Raw genomic sequence first — 23,877 nt, 5'->3', positions numbered from 1 at the left:
TGTGTCTCACAAAATTCAATTCATTGTTTTTACTATTATCGAGTAATGATGCTTAAGTGGTAGTTTGAAGTTTAGCTAAAAATGAAGTTCATTTTATATAAAAAAGAAAACCTAATGATGAAATAGAAAATTCAGAAAATATTGACTATTGTCACAATGCATTTTCTGGGCGAGTTAGATTCATTTGCTGTTTGCACCAAAAACAAATTCGGCTGGTCATTCGGATCGCCGACATTTTGAGCTATGGTCTTTTACATATAGCTTCACAATTTTCTTCACATTTTACTCATTTTTACAACATTGTTTTCGTACACACATTTTACATTTGCGACGAAAACCAAATACAGTGACAGTCATTGTGTGAAAATGCAAAAACAAAACAGAAGCGATGAATGTTCCCAAATCATTTTCTTTTTAAAACAAAATTAAAGAAATTGGGAAATTCCTATTATAATTGCATCTGGTTAGTATGCATATTTCTATGAATAAATGGATCAGCTATACACGCTATCCGCATCCGCACGTAGATGATGATGTTAAAATATATGTGTGTATGTAAGCAGTTCCTGTGCACATTGTACAATAAAAGAGAAACCTTGCATATGGTTACGGATGAATAAATTATAACAAAACATGTGTAATTTATGTAGTTTAAATATGATATTACATGTTTAATGTATTTTTTTCTCTTCTTTTTGAGGTTCGTTTGGATGAATAAATGTTTCTTTGATTACAATTTAACTTAAAATTAATTTTTAATGTGAGTCGATAAATTCGTGCAAACTTCGTGGAACTTCATCTTTGTATTGGATGCCATATTTTTGAATTGTGCGGGCAGCTAAACATGTTAAGCGGGTATATTTGACTGGATTCACGAGCTCGTGCAATTTCTGATCATGTAATAACGTTTCAAAGGTATCACCGTCATGATTTCGAGTATCTAAATGCGCTCCGTGTTCGACTAATGTCTGTACGAGGGTGGGTGGGCAAGGCCGGGCCAATGCAGCAAGATGTAAAGCTGTATTCTGTAATAAAAATCGATATTATTATAAAAAAAATCAGTTCATGCCAATAGTAATGCTAATAATGTCCACTTACTCCTGCTTCATCTTTAACATTTGGATCAGCACCAACTGCTAACAAGGCCTTAACTAATTGTGGTGATGGGAATTGACAGGCTGGATAACGGCCAACTAAAGCTGCCTCTCGATAACATGCTAAGTGTAATGCAGTACGTCCTGATCTGATCACAATCTGTCGAGGAAAAGGATCAAAATTTAATAACTCAAATACGATTTCCACTGAAATGAGTTGACACTTACTTTCAAACTAACTAAATCATGGAGCGCTTTTAATACTTGTTTCTTGATCACAGGTTCACAGTCTTCATCGTCTAAAAGTCGTGCAAGCAAACAAGCCAAATGCAATGCGCTCACCAATGCTCTGCATATAGCTAGTGGGTCTTGTTGTGCTTCTGGAATTTTGTTGAGCATTCTTTGACCTAGTTCGACTTCTTTAATTGCCTTATCAAATACAGTAAGCATGTCACAGGCCTCTATCGGTGGTACCACACGTCCACGTGTGACAGGTCGCCCAGCTTCGCCTACATACAAAAAAAAAACCCAATTATTTTCAAGTTCGATTGAACGATGAATGTATATTACTTACCCAACATAAAGCTGAAGAGTTCCGCGAAACTGAGAAGAGATGATTGTGTCATTGGATTAAGCGATTCGAGCACTTGCTGTTGCATTGTCAATGCGTATGTCCATAGTTCAATACAACGATCAAATCGTCCAGTATCAGCGTAAATAGCGCCTCGATAACGAATGTAATAGCTTGTGTCTGGATGTGCGGGTCCCAAAATTCGTTCACGAACTAAAAGTGCCTGCATTCGCATTGCGTCCGGATCCATAACCAATTCGTCCAGCGCATCTATGTCGGTCACTTCAACGGCATTGTCATATGCTGGCACTTGAATTCTTGAAATGGGCTTTGGTAAATATGGTTCTTGCATATAACGTTCTTCCATGGCGCGTCTCCACATTGCCAATGCTGAAACCATATCACGTTTTTTGTCTACAAATGTCGCTCCAATCAATTCCAATGCAGCAATACGGTCTTCGCGCGACACAAAATCTAAGCTAATTAAATGCTCCACAATTGGAAGATGGCCGGTTACTGAGGCTGCTAACAACGGGGTCATGCCATAGTGATCAACATCCATTGCAGCACCTTTTGCCAACAAGAGACGAAGAATATCCAATGAACCGGATTCGGCACAATCATGCAAGGCTGTATTCCCTTTAACACTACGTCGATTCACATCTGCATTTAGCTTGAGTAAATATTCGGCAATGCGATAGTGTCCCTTATAGCAAGCAATCATCAGGCCTAAAATTTAATATGAAAATTAGCATCATTTTAAAATGTGAATTTATAAACTGTTGAGTTCAACTTACAGGTGTGACCATGTCGATTGGCTACTTCAATATCGGCTTTGTTTTTTACTAAGTATTTGACAATGTCATAGTGTCCATCGAAACAGGCTGCACGTAACGGCGTTGAATTTGTACGTGTTGTACTGTTGACTCTGGCACCTTTGTTCACCAATAATTTTACTATTTTTAAATATCCTGCAGCGGCTGCACACCACAGTGGTGGAGCTCCTATAAATAAAATTGAACAGACAGATATATTTGACGTTAGTTGCAAAATATGAGAAAAATTAGCGAGAATTAATAACACTCGTACCTTCAATTGTTTCGCCATCGAACATCACCGAACCGGTTTCTTCAACATCGGCATTTGTGTGTGTTAGTAAATAGTGTACGATATCATAGTGGCCATTTCGAGCTGCAATTACCAAAGGTGTCGCACCTGTTGTTTTTGCCGAGACCAATAGCTTCACATCTTCCGGCGTTCTTCCATGCAAATATCTCTGTAATTATGACGAAAAAAAAAATAGAAAAAGCAATTAGATAATGAGATCATTTCTTTTTAATAAATAACATACTTTAGCTCATAATAATAAATATAACAGAAGAAAATGTATACGAGATTGAATTGAACCACAAAAGTAAATAGATTCTTTTGAACCACAAAATATTAATGATTTTACTTGAATTCATCTGGTTGTTTTATTTTCTAGAGAATTCGTTTAAGAATTAGCATTCCATGCATATTTAAGCATTTTGTCGTGTGTGTGTGACATTAATTGTTTTTGTGCTCAAAGAGAAAATGAGCAAAATGAACTAACTAAACAGCGATCCTTATACAAATCGATTCATTGAAAACATATATACAATTTTAATGGCACATTATAATGTGCTAATAATGATATAGTATTTATTGCATTTTTAATGTTCTTGGCACAATCGCAAATTCTTTTTACAATTGCAATTCTAAAGATGTGCATTTTTTTTTTTGCTGGGTCTCATCGCACTTGCAAGCCAATAGATATTTATAACAATAAAAATGTTCATTGCCAATACACGGCTATGCCAATTTACAAAGGCAAACTAAACAGGAAAAACCTACTATTCGACGAATAGAACTCGCATAGTATTATAATGTTCAAATGGATGCAATTGATTTGGTTTCTCTTTTGGTATTTCATTTTTTTTGGTTACAGCACATCTTGGCCATAGCCGAAATGGTTTTTGCTTGGCGCCACATAAAAATCATCACCCGTTTGCATTGACTTTTGAATCGGCTTTGTACAATTTGGAATGAGAGTCGCCTACAAGAAAACCATAAATTATGCACATTTTTTGGTGCGAATATATGAGTTTTGAAGAAATATTTAGCTTTTTACACAAGCATCAAGGTCGTTTTCATTAAATATATTATATGAGCAGCAAAACCTCTTGCTCTAGCATTTGGTTTATCGTTTTAGACAAGAAAATAATACTCTTTTTTTATTTACATGTGCTTCATTCGAATGTGTTTTGTTTCACTGTTAAATGGAATCTTGTCTATCATTTGAATAATTGTAGTTTGATTGCTTGAATTGCAGCTGACGAACAATAACTGTCTGTAGAAACTCGACATATCTGTACTTATTTACGTCAGATCAAATGAACAGTAGCATTTTCATTAAAGCGGAAAAGAAGAACCAGAAGGAAATCTCTGCGGTAATTAAAATCAACGAAGATACGTGTGAATAAATGTTTGAATTGAACCATAATCACCCGAGAGAAGAAGAGAGAGAAAAGTGAAAACTGGGCCAAGGTTATTCCATTTCGTACAACTCTATTTAAAGTTTTCGAAGTTGAATGCTTTTGTTGTTGTCCGTTAATTATGAGCGCTATATTCGTTTCGATCGTGTGCGCTCTTGCATTGTTTGATTTTTGCTACCTTTGTTTTCAGTACACAAAATGTTATGGCGTGCCAACTATGTTCGGCGTGTGCACATTTATTTGTTTGTTTTTGTTATTTTCTAGTAGTTTTAACAGCTAATTCATCAACAGTAGCGAATTAACGAGAAAATCAAATGAATTGTTGATTATTATTACTACTGAAAACTTGACACAGAATTCAAAAGAAGAGAACAACCATGATTCGTCATTGCGATAATTGAACGGTTTCAACGGTGCGTCTGATTTATTTTATTAATTTGAATGATTATACTTGCAATCGGTTTATTATAGTCGCAACCGCAATTTATTCGATCACCATATTCGCACAAAACACTCATTTTGTATTTTAATTGACGGAATTTGTGTCAACATCGAAAATGCAGCGGCGACTGCCTCTTCATTTCAAAATCCATTCATTCTAATGTTATCGAATGCCACAAATGATAGTTTGAATCAGCGCGTAATGCACACAATTGCTGACATTGTTTATTTAATAATTTCGGTTATAAACTTACATAAACGGAAGATTTTCGAAAGAAAACGGGTACGTCTTTTGCATTTTGAATTGCTGTTGTGGTTTTATCTGAATTTTTTTTTGTGTTGTTCATATGCTATTTGATTTGAACCAAAATGTAATGCATAAAACGAAAAATCGCTACTGATGATTGCAAAAGTGATGAATGAATAATTGTAGAAAGTTATATCCTCGTTCATCGTTTATTCAGTGTACATTTGAACTGCAAAACGATAAACCATCGAAGTGAGTTTGGTGAAATTCGCCATGAATATCGTGAGAAATGTTCATATTTCAGACAATCCAATTTGCATACGTTGCACTTTTGACCAAACTGATTTATATTTTATAGGTTTTTTTTATGCTTGGACTAGCTTTGAAAGACAAATCAAAAGCCAATTTAATCGTGGAATGTACTATTAATTATTCATTCATTTGCATGCCCGACAATGGCAGTTGAATGAATTATTGAGAATAAATGCGAAATTTGGTCATTGGTCAATGTACTGAAGCCAGAGTGCAATTTCTAAAATGGAAAACTGCTGTCTACGGCATTAGAAGAATGTAAGTACTCGTAATACCGACGCGTGCCGGTTGCTCACCATTTTTCTTGTCCAAGTCTATGTTTGGCGGTCATTTTTTTTATTTTTCTGCACGATTCATGCCAAAGACATATTGAAATTTGGAACGTCGATGAACTTTTATCGAATTTGTTTGAACAACGTTGACATCAAATAACGTGTTTCGTGGTTTATCATAAATTAGCCGAAAATTTAAAGAGATTCATATCAGCAAAAGGCTATTTGGTATATACAAACATTTCTATAGCGGTAAAATGAAACGCAATGCAAAATAAACAGCTTTGAAATTAAAAACCAAATCGAATTTCATAAGATGCGTGAATTTTAAATAAATTATAGCAGTCTGTATAATATCAAATAAATAAATCTTCTTTGCACACATTATTATCCAAAACGGATACTCTCCTCGATGTCAGAAAAAAACCGTCCCAAATTTTAAAAGAAACGAAAATAACATAAAATTCATTGTGTTTATTGTTGATGGTGTATACGTGCTATATAATATTTTCTGACTGTTTTTATTGCCGCAATGAAAGTATATTTTCCATTTCGATTACATGCGTACGTAATTCAATTGGGTGTGCTCTAAGTTGAAGGTTGCGGTTACTGCATAATCACAATAATAAATGTTGACAATAAAAACAATACGAACATTCTTTGCCGGGCATTATTGATTGCATTTGTATCTTGTGAAATTCTCCACTTATTGTATCATGAATGATTTTGTACATATTATTTGCAATAATAAATAGGTAAATTCCGTTTGAATGATTGGTGTTCATAAACAATCAATATATACCTAAAAATGCACCAACAGATAATCACTTGTATTTCAAATCACACAGCTGTTGAAGTGTTATTTCCCCTTGAGTTAAATTTAAAATTGAACTCGCTTATCGGAGAATGCCCATCCGTGGATCTGTTCATAAAAACACTTCTCTTACTCATCATGATGAATAGATCGATTGCTAAAAATAGATCGATTGTTTGATATGATAAAACTTCAGTTTTTTTATTGGGTCGCTTTCGTTGAGTACGATGTGAGCAAAAAAAGAGGCAAACAATCGAAATCAATTTGATTGAATAAATAAACTGTTTGAATAGACTCAAAACCATACAGACACGGGCAATAAACTTATGAGCTCCATTACTTTGTATAGTCCACACTCATTTATCTTTTGCCACAGTGAATTGATAAGTTTTTTTTTCGGAATTTAGATCATTGTAAACTGCAAAGAGGATGCAAATTGTCACACTTTATAACATCAGCTAACTAAAGTGCTCGTTGCTTTTAAACATCGCGTATGTCACCGGTTCTTCCCCATTCCCGTTTTAATTTTAATCGCAGTTTGTATTAAGTTTGCCAGTGAACCATGTTCTTGTTACTATTTTTGCATCGTTTAACGAATCAGTGCGTCAATGCGCCTAGCGTCGCTGCGGAACCATGTATATAACATCGAAGATGCTTGACAAATGCCACACACAATTATAATTGAGTTTATTTTAGGTGTACATTTTTTTGCGCCAATTCATTAATTAAACAAATGTTGACATAGCAACAACGACGTTGATATTTCATTAATTAACTTCATTTTTCTTCAACAGATTTCCATCAATGTGAAAGAAAAACTCCATTAGATGAAATCAGAGAATGAATCGTTTAATTGAAATTGATTCCTTTATCTCAATTCACACTTGCATAAGAACATTGTCACATTGCTAACACGTGCCACTGATTACTGAATCACAAATCTTTGTGTGTTTCGATCATTGAGAAATATGGGCGATTTATAGAAAGAGACATTTGATGGCAATAAAAAAAAAAGTATGATGAAAAGTGTGAATGCAAACCAATCGCAATATCAGTTGATGCTGCGAGGCGGCGGCTGTGAATAGTGACGACGTCGACGACGAGAAATCATCTCTTATTTCCGCAACATTCTCTATAAACATTTAAATTTATATGACCATGTGAATGATGACAGCGGCGAGAGCGGCGTTTTAATTTCAGTGCTCGTTCGCTTTGTCGTGAACGAATCTTGAAAGCATTAATTTGTCAGTGGACAGTCTCTTATTTACTTTGTATTTTTGCCTGGTTTGATCCGCATTTAGCTTGGACGCGATCCAAAACATCAAACGATCTGATTGTATTTGGTTGACCATTATATCTGTTTTGACAAACAAAATACTATTTTTTTTTCGTCGTCGTCCCTTGTGTTTCCATGCAAACAAACCAAATGCGAAAACAAAAAACGTGAGATTTTCCATCGAATTCGGCCGTCTTTTACGTCACACATATCCTTCAGTTTTCTAATTGTTTTCGGTCATCAAATGTGTCAACAAAATAAACGTTGTGTGAATAAGTGTGGCAAAGAGTTACGGTTTAAAAGGATTTTTAATTGTGGCGAGAAAAGAAAAACGAGCATCCACAGCGAAGAGTCAATCAACTTATTCCGTCAGAATAAAATGCGATTTAATAGATGTCGGTCCGTTAAAATCGGTCAATCGGTAAAATAAGCAGAATTTTTTTCTGCGCTCGTGTACACGCTACACGGCGTTGTGCTAGTTTCGAATCGAATAAATTGAAATTGTGTTTGCATGAATTGCCAAAATAAAAAATAAAATGTTGATACACTTACTTCGTTTGGGTTATTGAAAGCGAAAGAAAACAAACGAAATTGGATAAATTGCGTATTTGGGTCAGAGCAACGAATATTGAACGACAGCACAATATGCGACGAGAAAAAGAAATGAAGAAACTAGAGACAGCCGCAATCAAATGCAATACACTTTGACGATTGCGATCTCGCAGAACGAATGTTCATAATTTAAAATTAGCCCAATTTAAAAATAAAAAAAATCGCGTCCATTTTTCGAGCATTCGAGTGAGCGCTTGTTGACTGTGGTTCACGCATGATCTGTATAAGTGTAATGATTTCTGTGTCTCGATTTGTTTGCTCACAATATATCGATATGCGAACCAGGGTTAAACTATTTAGTGAACGCAAAACACTCAATGAGAGTAGTTCGGTAGTTTGATTTTAATCATCAATGGTCAACCATTAAAAGAGAGCACAACCAATGCGCTTCAAACTGGTTAAAATATCATCAACACTAACGAACTGTATAAAATCTGTGCAATATAATTTCATAAGATGTATTTTGCATTCGCAACGAATGTAATTTCATGCTTACAGATGTGCAGTTAAAATCCATGCTGGAAACAATTACAGAAGAAGCCATTTGCTCGTATAGCAGCGTGTTATTATACAATCGCTTTGGTCGTTCCGTGCTCTGATAATAATAAACGATAGAATGATCGAATCAACGTGATGGAAGTGTAGTAGCGGCGGTTGTAAAAACCGCTGATGTTTGCATAAATCTAGCTCTCATATTTCTCGATATGGATATCGATTGTGAGACGGCATTCAATGTTTGTCAACATTGTAACATTTAATTAAGATTCTAGCATCGGATCTGATGCTTATCTAAAATGAACGATTGATTGGTCGCATCAAACACTATAAAACTATTATATGACAAAAGTTTGCATAATAATAAAACAAAAAAGAGTTTCGATGAGTCACAATCGTGTTTTCAATTGAAATCGATTTTTTTCTCTCTTGAAATAACAGCTGTGATTGTCAATGCAAGCTGTTTCAGTTACATCATACATTTTGAGGCTGGACGTTAGAAATGAAAATGAAAAAAATGGATGATGATTTCGTTACAATGTGGATAGTTTTGGATCATGATCTTTCGATACTAACGACATTACATAATTCGGCCTAAGCATAAATGGAGAAATACAATGCATGTAATACACGTTTGAATATGTGTGTGTGTGTGTTTTTTTTTTCTCTTTGCGCTTCGTGCAAGTAAATAGAGCGCAATGTCTATGAAAAAAGTGTTCAATGTTGTTGTTTATACCATATGATTATTTTGTAATGGTTATGCTTATGCATGCTTTTCTGCCCGCTCTGTTTTTCCAGTTTATATTTTAAATTTTTATTTTTTTGCAATAATGTAATCATAAAGTGTACACTCATGCAATGGCTGGTATTTGCGGTGGGAGCTGCGCAATGAATTAAAACAAAAACATTGTTATCAAATCTCAGACACATTTTTTTTGCATGTGTTTGTTTTCCATTGTGGTTTTTTTTTTGCACTCACTGTCTTTTGTATTTTATTTTCTTTTTCCAATTCCAATTCCAATTTCTTCTCGGCACCGCTGTAAAACACTTTCAATTTGTTTCGGAAATTTAATTTGTGTTCAATATGTATTTGCCTAAGGTAAGCGAAATATGAAAATGCATTTCTAATTTCGATTTGTAATGCAAAACCAGCGACAGATCTTGATTACCAAACCAATTTAAATCATTGAAAATGTGCAAAACAATGCTATTTATTCTATTTTCTATGTAACAAGCTCGTTTTTGTTTGTTTGAGTGCACGTTTCGGTGTGCGACACGTGTTGACATTCATCTAATACGCCCCGTTAGTTTGTTTTTTGTTCAATAAATACATTTGAATAAAAGTTTGATTGGATTCCATTTGAAAATTGGATACAATAATGCCGCTGCTTCCAACTTGGATATCAATTGAATGCATTGTGTGTCACGTTGAGTCAACTGTATAATATAATCTAAAATTGAGTCGTGCTGCGTGCATTCAATCGATACACATGCACAGAGCAATTTATTATGCTTTCAATATCAACGATGTAATGAGGATTCATTATTTGTTTTGAATTTATATAAGAATTATATCTGTGGCTGTAAACGTGCACCATGCTTTACGTAATCAACAGTAGATTCTTTGCGCGCATTGCCTCTACGTGGTTTGCGTCACATCATTTCTCGGAAATTGTAAGTTTTTTTTTCTTTCTTTCTTTCTCTTGGTATTGTGACGTCGTTAGAAATTATGATCAATTTACACGCATTCGAATTATGAAGCAGAAAAAAACCCTTGAACCAAATTCATCCAATTGAGTTGCGTTGAATTTCTTTCCCATTTTAACCGCATGGCATGAATGGCATCAACATAATTCAATTAGTTGCGGCTATCATATGGATATCTGACCACAAAACATGTGATTATCATCATCACCGTCAATGGCTCCTTTTACCAAATTGAGATCACTCCGATGTGGGGGCTCATTGTCAATGTAATATTTCCAAAAGTGGTTCAAACCCAATTAACTTTTCGCAAACGGCGAGTGAGAATGTGATACAACCGCACATGTGCGAATGGAATACAATTGGTTTGATTTTAACTCAATTGTCCAATCATGTAATCAGATCACATTTAAACTCACTCGAAACAAGCTCATGGATTATACACATTCAAATTGGACTTTATACCATATGTTGCTCAAGAATAAGAATGATACCGCATGTAATCATTGGCCTTTGCCAATTTGTGCTGTTCAACACAGAAATATATAATATTTAATTGCGCGTGTTTTGCAAGTAATGTGTTTTTTTTTTGTCTGCGATCACAATCAGTTATTACAAATTACACAACCGGTTATTGAATTTGAGATATTCGAATGAGTTCTATAAATGTTTGCTTCTATTTTTAGATATTGATTACTTTGATTTATTTCACATGCGAGCAATTACCACGTCTCGAATTTGAAGAGAAAAAAGTCACAATAAATTGAGAAAACATGAAAAAAAGCGATAAAAAATTCACGCATAGTCTATCTTATTTGTCGATAGTTACGTTATTACGCATATTGATTACTTTTTGCGCTTCAAGAATAAAGTCATATCTCACAAACAGATCAAAGATGACAAGTAATTGGAAAGAAATGTCAACAAGAAACCAATCGACTTAACTTAACAAGTCATAATAATGTGAATTACAATATGCGACTACTTAGCGGTATACTGAATCAACACATTATACAATAACCGATTATATTCAAAATGCATAAAAATGCCACAATTGAAAATTTGAATAGAACGGTCGATGACGTGCGCAGTATTGGTTAGAAGTATTTTTTTTTTAAACTTGTTTACGATGTATTATTTGCTTCATTATAAATCGGCATTTATTTTCATGTCAAATTACTAAGCCGTTTTCTCCTTTCCTGTTTCATTGACGTTATAAGTTACAATGTGTACGGTTTTCTGTACAAAAAGTCGCCAAAGAATCATCAAAACACGAACATCTATAAAAACATATACGAATGCGTAAAGTTTGGTCGGCAACTTTTTCTTCACATTTTTTTTGTGTTGAGAAGCAAAAAAATAAATAACACAATGTAGTGTGATGAAGGTCACCGGATCGATTTGATGTGCAAGAAGCAAAACACAATTTACTTGTAGTGAGGCAATCAGAACAGAATCAACGCCTTAAGTGACGTCAACCAAACAATTGAGTATGCAAGGTTTTTTCTCTCCTACATTTATTATTCGGATGAATTGGTTTTTTTCCCTTTCTTATCAACTTTTCCATATTTAGAACGGCCACCAATGTAATTTATCCAGTAAATAAATTACTTGTGAGAATAGGGAATAAAACTATCTATAGATGGTCGATTCAATGTTGATCTATTGACAATATCATGACTTAAAGTCACAGAAGATAATCAAACAAATAACAATTCAGAATTCCACATACACGTCCCACAGGTAATTTTCTGATTGGAACATGATATGGCGTGTAAAAATTTGATTATTCAATTTAAAAATAGAAGAAAATGTCAATTTTGTGACAATGTTATTGTGAAAACAAACTACGCACTATCATGAAAAATCGCAAAAGTTTGATAAAATTTCTTTGTAAACAATTGTCAACAATTGTTATGTTGTAATTGCAAAGCCCGTTTGCGTCTTTACAAATATTTTTTTTATTTTTTTGTTGGAAAGAATTAAAAAAGGTGGCCACTCAGAAAGCACCTTATCCGTGGCCCGTTGAGTAACCAACGGGTTAGCGATCATCGACGATTGTGAGTTTCGATGCATGAAATGCAACAAAAAACCACACGAATCTCCCTCACGCTTTCAGATAAAGCACCACAGCTCGTCATCGTGGTTGCCGTCCACTCTAGGGTTAACCAAAGTAGAAGTATAAGAAATACTAACAGAAATGATCCTGTGAAGTATAGTCTTGCCGAACGTCTATTTTGAGCAGACGCTTATGCTGTACGGTGATACGTTGCGCCAGTGAATTATAAAATTCACAAGAATGAAATTTCACACACAACATTTGTACTGTACACATAGTATAGGAACAATGTGGCTCTCGTATATTGCTTGTGAGACTTATCGTCTGTGCGTATTTGATCGTCACAAACGATTAGTTATGGCATACGAATGTACGTATGAACGAGCGCGCTGCTATACATTTTTTGTTTCTACTGTTTGAAAAATAAATTCAAACAAAGATTTACGCGCGAGCGGAACACAAAAATTCAATGTCAAATCGTTCACTTAAATGTGATTTTTTGTTGTTGCTATTTCGACATTGCTATTTGCACAACAAGCGTGAGACTCGGCAATCGACAGTCAACGATTAAGTATAAAGCAAATTCATCGGATACACGGAATAACAAACAGAGCAACGAACATTAAGAGCCAAATATTTGTATTTCATTTTGTGCATACTTTGGAAATATTTAATAGGACACACGATTATGTGTTTTTTGCGATTGCAATTCAAAAATATTTAAAGGTTTTTTCTGTAAATATAACAACAAAAAAATACACACACTTTTTTAACGAATTTTTTCATGTCGGTTGCGTTGTTTCTTTGTGCAATTTTTGTCTCATTGCTCCGCGACACAGCGATATTTCTTTGTTTACGGTTTTTCATCTATTTTTGGCACCAAATAAATTGCGAGATTTTATCTCGGCGTCAAAGTTGAATGGAATGGATGACCGAAGATACACAATTCAAATGTTCTATTTGATCTTTTTAAACACACATTGAAAATGCGGTCATATTACGCACAAATTATAGAAATAAAAAAAAATAACATTAATTTAGAACGACCAATTCTGATTGGACGAACAGTATACATTTCGGAATTTTCCGTGCTGTTCTTTTCAAACAAATCGACTTTGTGTGACAATATTGAACTGGACATATTTGTCAGTTAAGAACAGAACTAGAGCCATATGAAATATATAAAAACCAAACGAAATTCAAGCTAAGGGTTCCGGTCAAACGTAATGAATGTTTAGTCCATAAAATCAATTACAAAACAATCGAAATTAAGTTAACGTGTATGTCGAATGGTTGTGAACTGAGAACGAAATGTGAAAAACCTCATAAAGTAAAGCAGCCCAAAATTCCGACAGTCATCACTTACTATGTTCCGTTAAAATCGGACAAAATTCAAGCCAGTATACGAAAAGCAGTGAATTTATGTATTCCATTCAAGAGGCCATTGAACCGGTTCGCTGTCGTTCTTACATGGTTTCAGAAAAATGCTCAGCTCGTACAGACATATATTACGTATTTGAGTTATCACCACAATCAAAACCCACCATCCACTGACTACTTCTACGAAATTTTTTAAATGCTACCACACATTGCGATTGTTTGCAATATTAAGACAGGCGCTCATAAGCACGAACACCTTTGAGCATAGAGTTTGTTTCTTGAGTATTATTATCGCACATCATTTGAATTTTTCTTTTCCGTGTTTACCAAAACGCTGAAATGTCAAAGAAACAGAACGATCGTTTCATTGATTCTTGGAGCTCATTCGAGTTAAAAAAAAAAAACAAGAAACTTTAGCAGTCACTGTTCATATATCGAATGCAAATGAAGTATGCCGAAGTATGGTGTAAGGTATGAAGAGAGAAAAAAACTGACATCGACTGAGCAATGCTATTATAGACTATTTGCTCGTTGTTGTCGCGTGTTTCATGCCATCCATTGTGAACGTCGCGTGTACACAAATGTTTATGAATAAAAATCGATTTTTTTTTCTTGTTTGAACTTTTTTGATTGAAAGCGTCTACTAGCGAAACCAACGCCACGCAAATTATGTGAATCCAAGCCAATTTAGAAAACTTTACGTAGAAAACGGGCGAATTCATTTCAGGCCAGAAAGGATAAAGTTAAAGAACTAAATTGACTTTCACATCATGGCCAAGTTTATTATTGGTTTTTGCGGCACATTCTCGACCACTTTAATTATTTGCAAGACCTTTGGACTAGCCTTTGACAGTTGAACAGAAATTGTCATGCTGAGAGCAGCAGTAATTTTTATTTTTTTCTCTTGAAAAGAGGGGATGTCTCACTCCAGCAATCAATAAAAACAATATCTCAACAATCTTTCTAATAGAGCTGAATAACTGACACACATACCGTGCAATGAACCAAACATCCTGTTTGTTTTTTTCGGTATTATCGTTCATAAATATGGTTTATTCGTTTTTATTAATGAGTGATATCGGAACTCAAACCTCTACAAATTGTTCGATCTGGTATTATCATCAGACTGATAAAAATGGACACACAAAAAATTAAACCAAAATATTTGTGTCACATCATTATTTATTTATTGAATAGTTAAACAAAGAAGTAAGCGACAGAACAATCAAAGCTGTTCACATCTATGTATCCAATCGAATAAATGACTAAACCATTCAAAGTTATTCGGTCGACGATGACGCATTTGTTTAATTTATAACAAATCGATTGGTTCGTTTCAAAAGAGCACGAACATAGTGTCAAAGTTACGTTTAATGTAATTTAGTCATCAAACTTCAAATTTGAAGTGTGCTACACGAAGCCAATGTGTAGGTGTGCATAAATGCGTTGGTTTCAAAATTGAATACACCAATGGTTTCATTTATTTTTCACAAAGTATTCATATTCAAGTCCATTTATACGCAAATTTATCCACGTGCTTGAATACTTACGCCAGCGAATATAAAATTGATTACAGTGTGAATTGATAAGCTGCAAAGTCAACGTGATGACTGTTGGTAAATGAACATTTTATTTTCGCGAAATTCATTAATTTTGTGGCATGATAATAATAATATTCATGGCAATAATGCCACAGTCGGGTCAAATTTCAAAATATTAATCATCAAATACATCTTGGAGTCATTCATCTTATTAGCTCATGTTTATATTGAATGCAAACAACACACTGGTGCGATTAGATGATTGCAACGTTTTATGGTGTCAAAGATTATTATTCGATTAATAATTTCCCATAAGTCAAGCTATCAGCGATTCAAATCAAGTCACCGTTATTTCAATATACGTATAATATTCGTTTCATATTTAAAATAGTCTTCGATTATTATCGGTTGTTGGTTTTTTGCACTTGCCGAAGGTGTGACTTCAATGATTTATATACATATACAAGCGATGATGATGATGCGAATAATGTCACCACATTTGGTGGCGTGTTATGAAGGCGACGAACTTTTCATTTTCTTTCAACTGTCTGACATTCAATGTTTTACTCATCGTAATGCCTGTTCATTAACATTCATTTCATCTTTCATTTCATTTTAACGGTTTTCTGTTTGCGTGTATTTTGATTGCACACTTTTTTTGGGTGATATTTTTACAAATAATTTATATAAATTTTCGGAAAACGGTGGACAGATTTTTTGCATTTTATTGTCGACTTAATGTCTGAAACAGAAAACTCACCATTTCAACCGACATTTCTTTTTCAACTTACTAAGATAAACTACATTACATATGATACTCTCGCCGGCCTTTGAAGCTCACATTCGGTATAGTAGCGCCCGTGAATTAATCAAGATTGCAAATTAAATGTCGTGAACTATATTACGCGCAGTGGAATTTTTTTTATTTGTTTCATTCGACCAAAAAGTAAACAAGTACAAGTGTATCGTTATCACATGAATATTCTGTTTATTCATCTCCGATAGTCTATTTGCTTTGTTTGGATGTTGGCCGGTGCTTACGTACTACGTCACGCCATTGAAGTGAAGGCAAGTTAGAAGCTATAGACAAACATCATTGGGAGGCATACACTTGTTGTAGCATGATATATGCCAATATGTCGTACTCTTTTAATGCACTTATTAGAACAACGATGCATCTAAAATATCATATTTACTCAATTCTTTTTTTCATCTACTTCATTTCATTCACACATGATGCGTGTGCTCAAAAGCATTGTTTATACATTTCTCATGACTGTAAGATGAGCTAAATTTGTCATGATCTCAAAATTTATTCAGATTCATAAATAAATATGTGCTGAAATAAATTGCCTTTTATCTGACTTTTTTTTCTGTTAGTGGGATTGATAACGCATTTGAGATATAAAAGGGGTATGACGTCTTTTGTGATATACTATTTATTTTTAGAAGGTAATTTCCGACACCTATTTATAGAAAATGAGAATTATTTAGCAGATTGTTGTGTATAAAACACAGAAAGCAAAAATAAAGTACTTTAAATTGCAAGGAGATAGTCAAAAATGGTGTTGTTTCCGCATTTTTAATCTATTTTCTCACAGCATCATCTTTTCTATATAAAGATCTTCATTTTATCAATCGTTGCAGTGAGAATAGCGAACCGTGAATATCCGGTGCAAATAGTGACTTTATCTAGATTAAAATATCAAATAAATTCAAATCGGAAACAGACAAGCACTTGTGTACAAGTCAATCGGTTATTTCCGTGAAACTAGGCGATTTGATTGTACTACAAATCACCTATTTGGCGTCATTATGGTCGTATTTATTTCGATTGTTTTTGTATATCAGTTGCACGCAAACAGTCGCGTGAAACGAATGCATTTGACTCTCGGCTATGTGAAAAATGTTAAACTTATACGACATAAAAGCGTATGCATACAGAGCTGCAACTAATTTATGAAAAAAAAAAAGATCGTGCAAGGTAACAGAAACACACTGTCATGTTCCGTATCATAAAAAGTCGTGTTTGCGGTGTGCAAAATGCGTATTGCATATGCGTTCAGTTGACTTTAAATTGACCCAATGCTAAATGCTTTGTATCGACTGTGATTGCAACTGATTTCCGTGTTTTTAGCCTGTCTCATATATCATATTCATTTAAACTACAACTACGGCATGTGTGTGTATGGGTTCTGTATCCAGTTGGAATGTTGCTCTTTTGTCCTACGGTCATTTTTTTATGTGTGTGTGTGTTTTTGTCTCCGATTTAAATTCATTGTGCATTTTGAATCATATATTCAAGGCCATGCAAGCGAGAGAGACTCTACATAAATCAGTAATTGCTGTTGTTGTTTTTGTTGCACCAGTTATCGCGCAAGCTAGAATATTGTTAAAGTGACTGAGCCTTTGATTCAAAGCAGCTTGCAATTAATATAAGATTCGTGAATGATACTTCTTTGTTAATGCGTTGGGATTTATTTTTGTTTCAGTCACAAATAAGACAATATAATTATTTTATTTTCATTTGACGAGCTACAATTCATTCTCTGTTTTTTTTCTCATTTATTACAATATTTCAACCGTACTAATCTTTGTGAATTATTATTATATTTCAAGAAAATTGAATTCATATTTTTTTAGTGCAATTTTTCATTAGCGTTACAATGAATAGTGCCGAACATACATGATTTTTTCTGAATAAGCCACAAACCAGGTTTAATTGCTTGGCTGAGAATAGACGCGGTTCTTTGTTTATCAAACTGGTATTATTTTGTGTACAAAAAGTACGAAATCGGTGAGCATTTATTTGCACGGAACTACACGGAATAAAAGGCATGACTAATAAAAGAAAACGCAGAACGATCGTTGCAGTTGTAACCATGTGTCGAAATCATATGAGTCATTGCATTTATTCACGTCAAATCATTTGAACAACGATTAATGTGTTGACTCTTATTTTTTTTATTGTTATGTGTCTAACAAAATACACTTCCAAAATTATTTTTATATTTTGATGGAATTTACACAAGGGAAATAAAATAAGCTTCATTTAGATTAAATAAATAGTAATAAATCTTGACTTATTACTTTCATGTCAAGAACCTTTAAATCTTTTGTTTTTCGGTTTCTACGAGAAAAATGATCTTAAGACGATGATGACAAGGAAATGTCATCTAGATATACAATTGAATTATCGTATGTAGAGCATGGAGCTAATAAAAAAAATCATAATTTGTGAATTTTTTTGGGCGGAACATGTGTAAAATACAAACGACCAAAAAAAACCGTTTTATTTCTGCGTTTCAACGTTGAAATAAAACTTCGTCAGAACAGACACAACTTGATTACTTATTCTTGTTTACGTTGGTTCGAATCGAAAACAAGACGGAGAAAATTTCGATGTGTCAATAACCCTGTCCATTTTTATTTGGCGGCAATTTGATTTGTTTTGCGTCATTCTTTGTGCGTCTTTTGAATTCACATTTTATTTTCGCATCAATTCAATCTTCGTTTACACTTTGTCTTAATCATTTTATCAATAAAAAAAATATCGCGAACATATTTATTCGCTTCATTGATTTGCGGAACTACAGCTCACGAACTAAACTGCAACTTTTGAGTATTAAAACACATTGCTGGCAGTTGGTTCATTGATTTGGACGTGATTGGCTTACAAAAATGCAACAATCACATGTTCAACAAATGCAATATGCAACTCATAGCCAATTAAGTCATGTACAAGTTTTGAATAAAAAGAATATGGTGAAAAATAAATACATTGTGTTTTCCACGTTTATTTCGCAACCGCGTTGAAAAAAAAAATAGATTTTAGGCGAGAAAAGAACGCTCATGCGAAATTCAATTTGAAATAGCTCATGTTTGCTTAGGCATGGAAAATTTTCAATTATCGATGAAATACTGCAGTTTCTGACATAATGAATCTGACGTTGATAACAAAATGGTGTCGGATTCGAATAAAATTCTTATATATAAATACCCCCTATTGGTTTTTGAAGAACGTATGACTTCGAAATATCAAAATAACCTCTTTGTTTTGATACTGATTACTGGCATTTTTTCTTCAATATTTGTTTATTACTTTCTATCAATGAACGCAATAAATCTGACCTCTGTCATTTTGTATGGTTGGCATTTATCGTTGAAAAATGTGTTTGTTACGTATTATCGCTATTTTCTTGTTTGATTTCGTTAGTAAGTTTGATACGTGTCAAATATTGGATTCGTGATACTTGCAGCAAATGCAGCTGAATAATGCATACTTTTTTTTCAAGAAACACACGCATTCATTTACTAATCAAATGACAGTGAACTGCAAACAATGAGACACACACAGCTGATTGCCGGCACATTGACTGGACATAACTGTACATAAATGACGAGAAAATATTTCAAACATGATGAAAATCAAACATTCAATCAATTTAAATTTTCAACAGCAATTCACAAACGGCGCACGGGCATATACACATGTTATTGACCTCGTTTTCACATGCAATCTAGTTCAAATGCAATTCAATATATATATATAGCGAAACACTCATGCTCTTTTTTTGACATGGATTGTCGGAAACTTTTAATTTATCATGATGATTTCAGTTGATGTGCAAAAGCAAAAACAATTGCTCAATTATCCTATTTAAAATAGTGGCAATAGCCTCTGTCTTAATTGCCATTTAATGTTTTGTGGTGTTGAACCATTCGAAAATGGACAACGAGACGATAAAATTGAGTATGTACTGTGAATACGAAACAGAACGTGCGAATTTCAGGCTGCAATAATTTAAATCGATTATATACAATTTTATATAGAGCTATGAAAAAGGGACATCAGTGAAAAAAAAATCAATAAGCTGAAGTTCAAGGATTTATTGAATTCGCTCTCATTGTATCTATCTATCTATCTCTCTTTTTTTGCTACCAACACATTCAAGCAGACTTTGAGGTTAACTTCAAATATTGCAGTGCTAACGGTGTACCGAGTAAGCGGAGCATGCATTGAAAATGAGACGAAGAGAGAATATGAAATACAAATGAGCTTCAGATTATATAGTATAGTGTGTGAACGATACGAAATCGTTTCATAATGTCAGCCGCATTGCGAAAGATCTAATGCAATCTCAATGATAAATATATCGCAAAATATGAAGTAAAAAGAAAGTAGAAACAAAACGATCCGAATAAACTAGGCTACACAACAGCTCGATCGTCATTTTCCGCCAATAAAATGTATCATTTTGAAAATGTTTTCAATTGAATATACAACTGTTTGCTTTAAAAAAATATATATATGATGGTTCTACTTTAATCGCTATTAATTCTTTCTGTGTATTCTGTTTCGTGTATAGTTCTAATAAATACGACCTATTGCATCAGACAATATTTTGCAAATCAGTTCATTTATTTATTCTTCGTTTTTTCTTCTTCGTTGATTCATTATTGAACATTTTGCGATGAGAAATCATTATTTTTATGACAATTCGTAGGCATTTGAGTTAAAACAATATAAAAGAGACTCACAAAGAATATTTATATATCTTTTCAGCATGACTCAGTGAATCTGGCAAAATTCAAAGAATAAAAACGAAACAAATGTAAACACGCATACATTGCAGCCAATCGCATTGTTTCACATTGGTTTGTTGTGAGTTTCTGTATTTTCCGCCGATAAATTAATCTCCCACTCTTTTAGTAAGCAAATTTCCCGAAACATCTTTGCGATGAAGTCTCAACGTATTTTTTTTTATTGCTTTTATTTGTTTGTGTATTTATAGTTTATACTTGAGGTATCTATATATTTGGTTCCGTATTTTTTTCTGACGCTAAACAATTCAAATAACTAGGAATCATGAAGTAGTTTATCGTATTGTATGTAACACATATGTTTCGCACTCTGTTGATTAAACAAACAAAATTAAATAAAAAGAAAAAAAAATACGCTAGAAAATCGCATACAAACACCACACTCATTCACACAAACACACACATTTGGTTCGGTTTTTTTGTTTTGTATCATTTTGAAACATGAAACAAAAATGACAGCGTGTACACATGACGAATAGAACATCTGCACAAGGTCTGATGAGAATCGATATGTAGTGGTGTTTTCGTTGTATTTGTCAAAATGGTTCGTATAAGTATAGAACAACAGCGCGTGGATTCACTCATACGTCAAAATGGCAAAAGAAAGGAAAAAAAAAACACAGAAAAGAACCAATCAAGATAAACTGAATGCAAATCGAATTTTTCAAACTAAACAAGTCTGCATTCTGCGACAGTAAAAACAAAACCAAAAACAAAATAAAATTAAAATAACCAGTGATTCATTGAAAAAAAGGCCCCAAACCAGTCAAAAGAATGCAGACGAAATTATGTAAATAACACTGTTAGGGCTGTTTGACACTTACTTTTAATGCAGCCAAATTATTGTCTCTGGCAGCGTTATAAACAAATATTTTTTGATCCACCATTGCACCGTCAAGCATTTAAACTGCCTTTTTTATTAATTTCTCCTTTATTGCAAACAAATAATGTCTTTTTTATTCAATTCGTAGCAGTTTCAACCAAAATAAATCTCAACAATTTTGAGATTTTTTTCCGGTTTAAATTTCTACAACTTTTAAGAAAAAATATTGTGTATTTCTTATGTGGTTTTTACTTTTGTTATCTTTCAACACTATAGCAACACTGATGATTCACTTTGATTTTTGCGATGAATTCTTTTTGCATCGACAAATCAAAATATTTTCCTCGTCTTCAAATTACACAACACAAAATCTCAAGTAATATTTCGAAATGGAAACGCAAATTAGCTCTTAAATTGTTGTGTTGTTTTTTTATTCTTTCAATTGTTATTGATGTGGCGAAAAGAACATAGAATCTGAATCCAGTATCAATTTTCTTTTCATTCACTTTTAAACTATGCCTTCTTTTGTGCGAATAGTTTATTTACATCACTTTATTTGAATATTTAATCGATTTTTCTTTTCTTCGGTTTGAAAAAAAATTTTTACGTTTTTTTTTAAATAAATAAAACTGAAAAAGAACAAACGAAAAATGAATATTTTTCTTTCTTTCTTTTTATGTGATCAAGTGAGCTTCTCTTGATGAACTCGACTTGATTTATGTGCACTGTGCTCAGTGTTGCGCTTTCTTGAAGACTGAAGCATTCCTATCGAATGCGAGTTAGATGAAGCTTACATATTGTCCGATTGAAATGGATGGTGTTTGCAATACTTCAAATGTATTTGTGTAATGAGTTGGTGTGCGCGTAGCCATTAAAATGTGCTTCATTCAAACGAACAACTTTTGCGTCCAACTGAAAATGGACGACAAAAGCTATGATTAGTTACGGTTACTTTCAGCAGATGGCACTGGTGTTGATTTGAAATATTATTTATTTTCAACTGATTTTCCATTTCGTATTCTTACATTTAAAATTATTTTTAAATCACGAGAAAAAGGCCACAACTAAACGAATTTTTGGTTAATTTTTTTCAAGGTTTGATCAATAATTGGTGATTGAATTTGGGATAAATTTAAATTAATTTTGTTCTCAGGGAAACGAACCTTTACCAAATGAAACAAACATTTTAAGGCAAATTCAATTTTTTTTTTTTGATCGAACATATGAAAAAATCACATATTTTGAATTAAAAGTGAACAAAACTGTACTAACTTCACGACGTTGAACATTCCAAATCGTTAAACTTCATAAGTGAAATCGGTTCAAAAAAAAATTCATTTTTTTACGGCAACATTGACCGAACTAATTTGCTTATTGACGGACGAGAAAAGTTGGAACCTATGACCAAAAGTCGTTCCAACGAATTTATGAAAGAAATGATGATAAAAAAGACGAAACAATTCGCGTAAGAATATACCCAGTGTGAATGATTTTTAGATATATCTAATTACCAAATTAATTTTCTTCTGAGCTGCGTGAAATATTTCACAATATAAGTTTGTATAAAAAAAATTGGCGACTAATATCATTAGGTCTAATTTGTGGAAAGGAACCAATTGATATAACATCAATATATACTCTAATTATTTTCACTTAATATTGCCATTTTCAACTCAGTAGAATCGACGTCGAAATATTTTCACAGTGGAAGGCAATCAATATTAAAAAAGAAAAAATTGAAAGTGGAAAGGGGAGTAGAAAAAAGGGATGGCGCGACAACAATAATCTGTTACGGTAAAAAACACCAAACACCAAATTACATGCGAAATCGAAATGAAGGGAAAAAATGCTAACAACAGGCTTGACATGAAATGATTTTATGTTGACGCCTCACATTAAATTACTAATGTTTTTAATAAACTGGTACAAAGTATGAAACACATACGCCAGCCACTCGCATCAAACAGCAAATGTGGAAAATATACATGATGGAACCCACATAAAACGCCGCACTACACAAAATATCCACAATCAAAATAAAATTCCGAACAACGGTATAAAGTGAATTGGCAAAAACAGCTCGAAACCGCAACAGTACAACCACCAAACTCATTTG

The 23,877-nt window shown here is 33.5% G+C and overlaps 1 protein-coding gene and 1 non-coding gene across 2 annotated transcripts; both read right to left on the bottom strand.

Annotated features, from left to right (window-relative positions):
- Window positions 1–641: 641 nt before the first annotated feature.
- LOC116348721 (protein fem-1 homolog CG6966) lies at window positions 642–22,508 on the bottom strand. The gene is made up of 7 exons (XM_031779798.1): window positions 21,763–22,508; window positions 2,755–2,941; window positions 2,463–2,669; window positions 1,669–2,394; window positions 1,323–1,603; window positions 1,099–1,254; window positions 642–1,025 (listed from the first exon to the last, which is right to left on the bottom strand). Exons 1-7 carry the CDS (start codon window positions 21,838–21,840, stop codon window positions 756–758), a joined length of 1,905 nt encoding a protein of 634 aa, XP_031635658.1. The 5' UTR covers window positions 21,841–22,508; the 3' UTR covers window positions 642–755.
- On the bottom strand, window positions 12,349–12,577 carry LOC116348948. Its single transcript, XR_004201867.1, has one exon. It is a non-coding gene; the product is annotated as a small nucleolar RNA U3 (small nucleolar RNA).
- Window positions 22,509–23,877: the final 1,369 nt, after the last annotated feature.

The sequence above is a fragment of the Contarinia nasturtii genome, unplaced genomic scaffold, assembly GCF_009176525.2.
Source record: "Contarinia nasturtii isolate CC-2019 unplaced genomic scaffold, AAFC_CNas_1.1 Cnas_scaffold_2678, whole genome shotgun sequence".
Taxonomy (NCBI): domain Eukaryota; kingdom Metazoa; phylum Arthropoda; class Insecta; order Diptera; family Cecidomyiidae; genus Contarinia; species Contarinia nasturtii.
The sequence above is the reverse complement of the archived record's forward strand: the minus strand, read 5'-3'. Positions and strand labels throughout refer to the sequence as shown.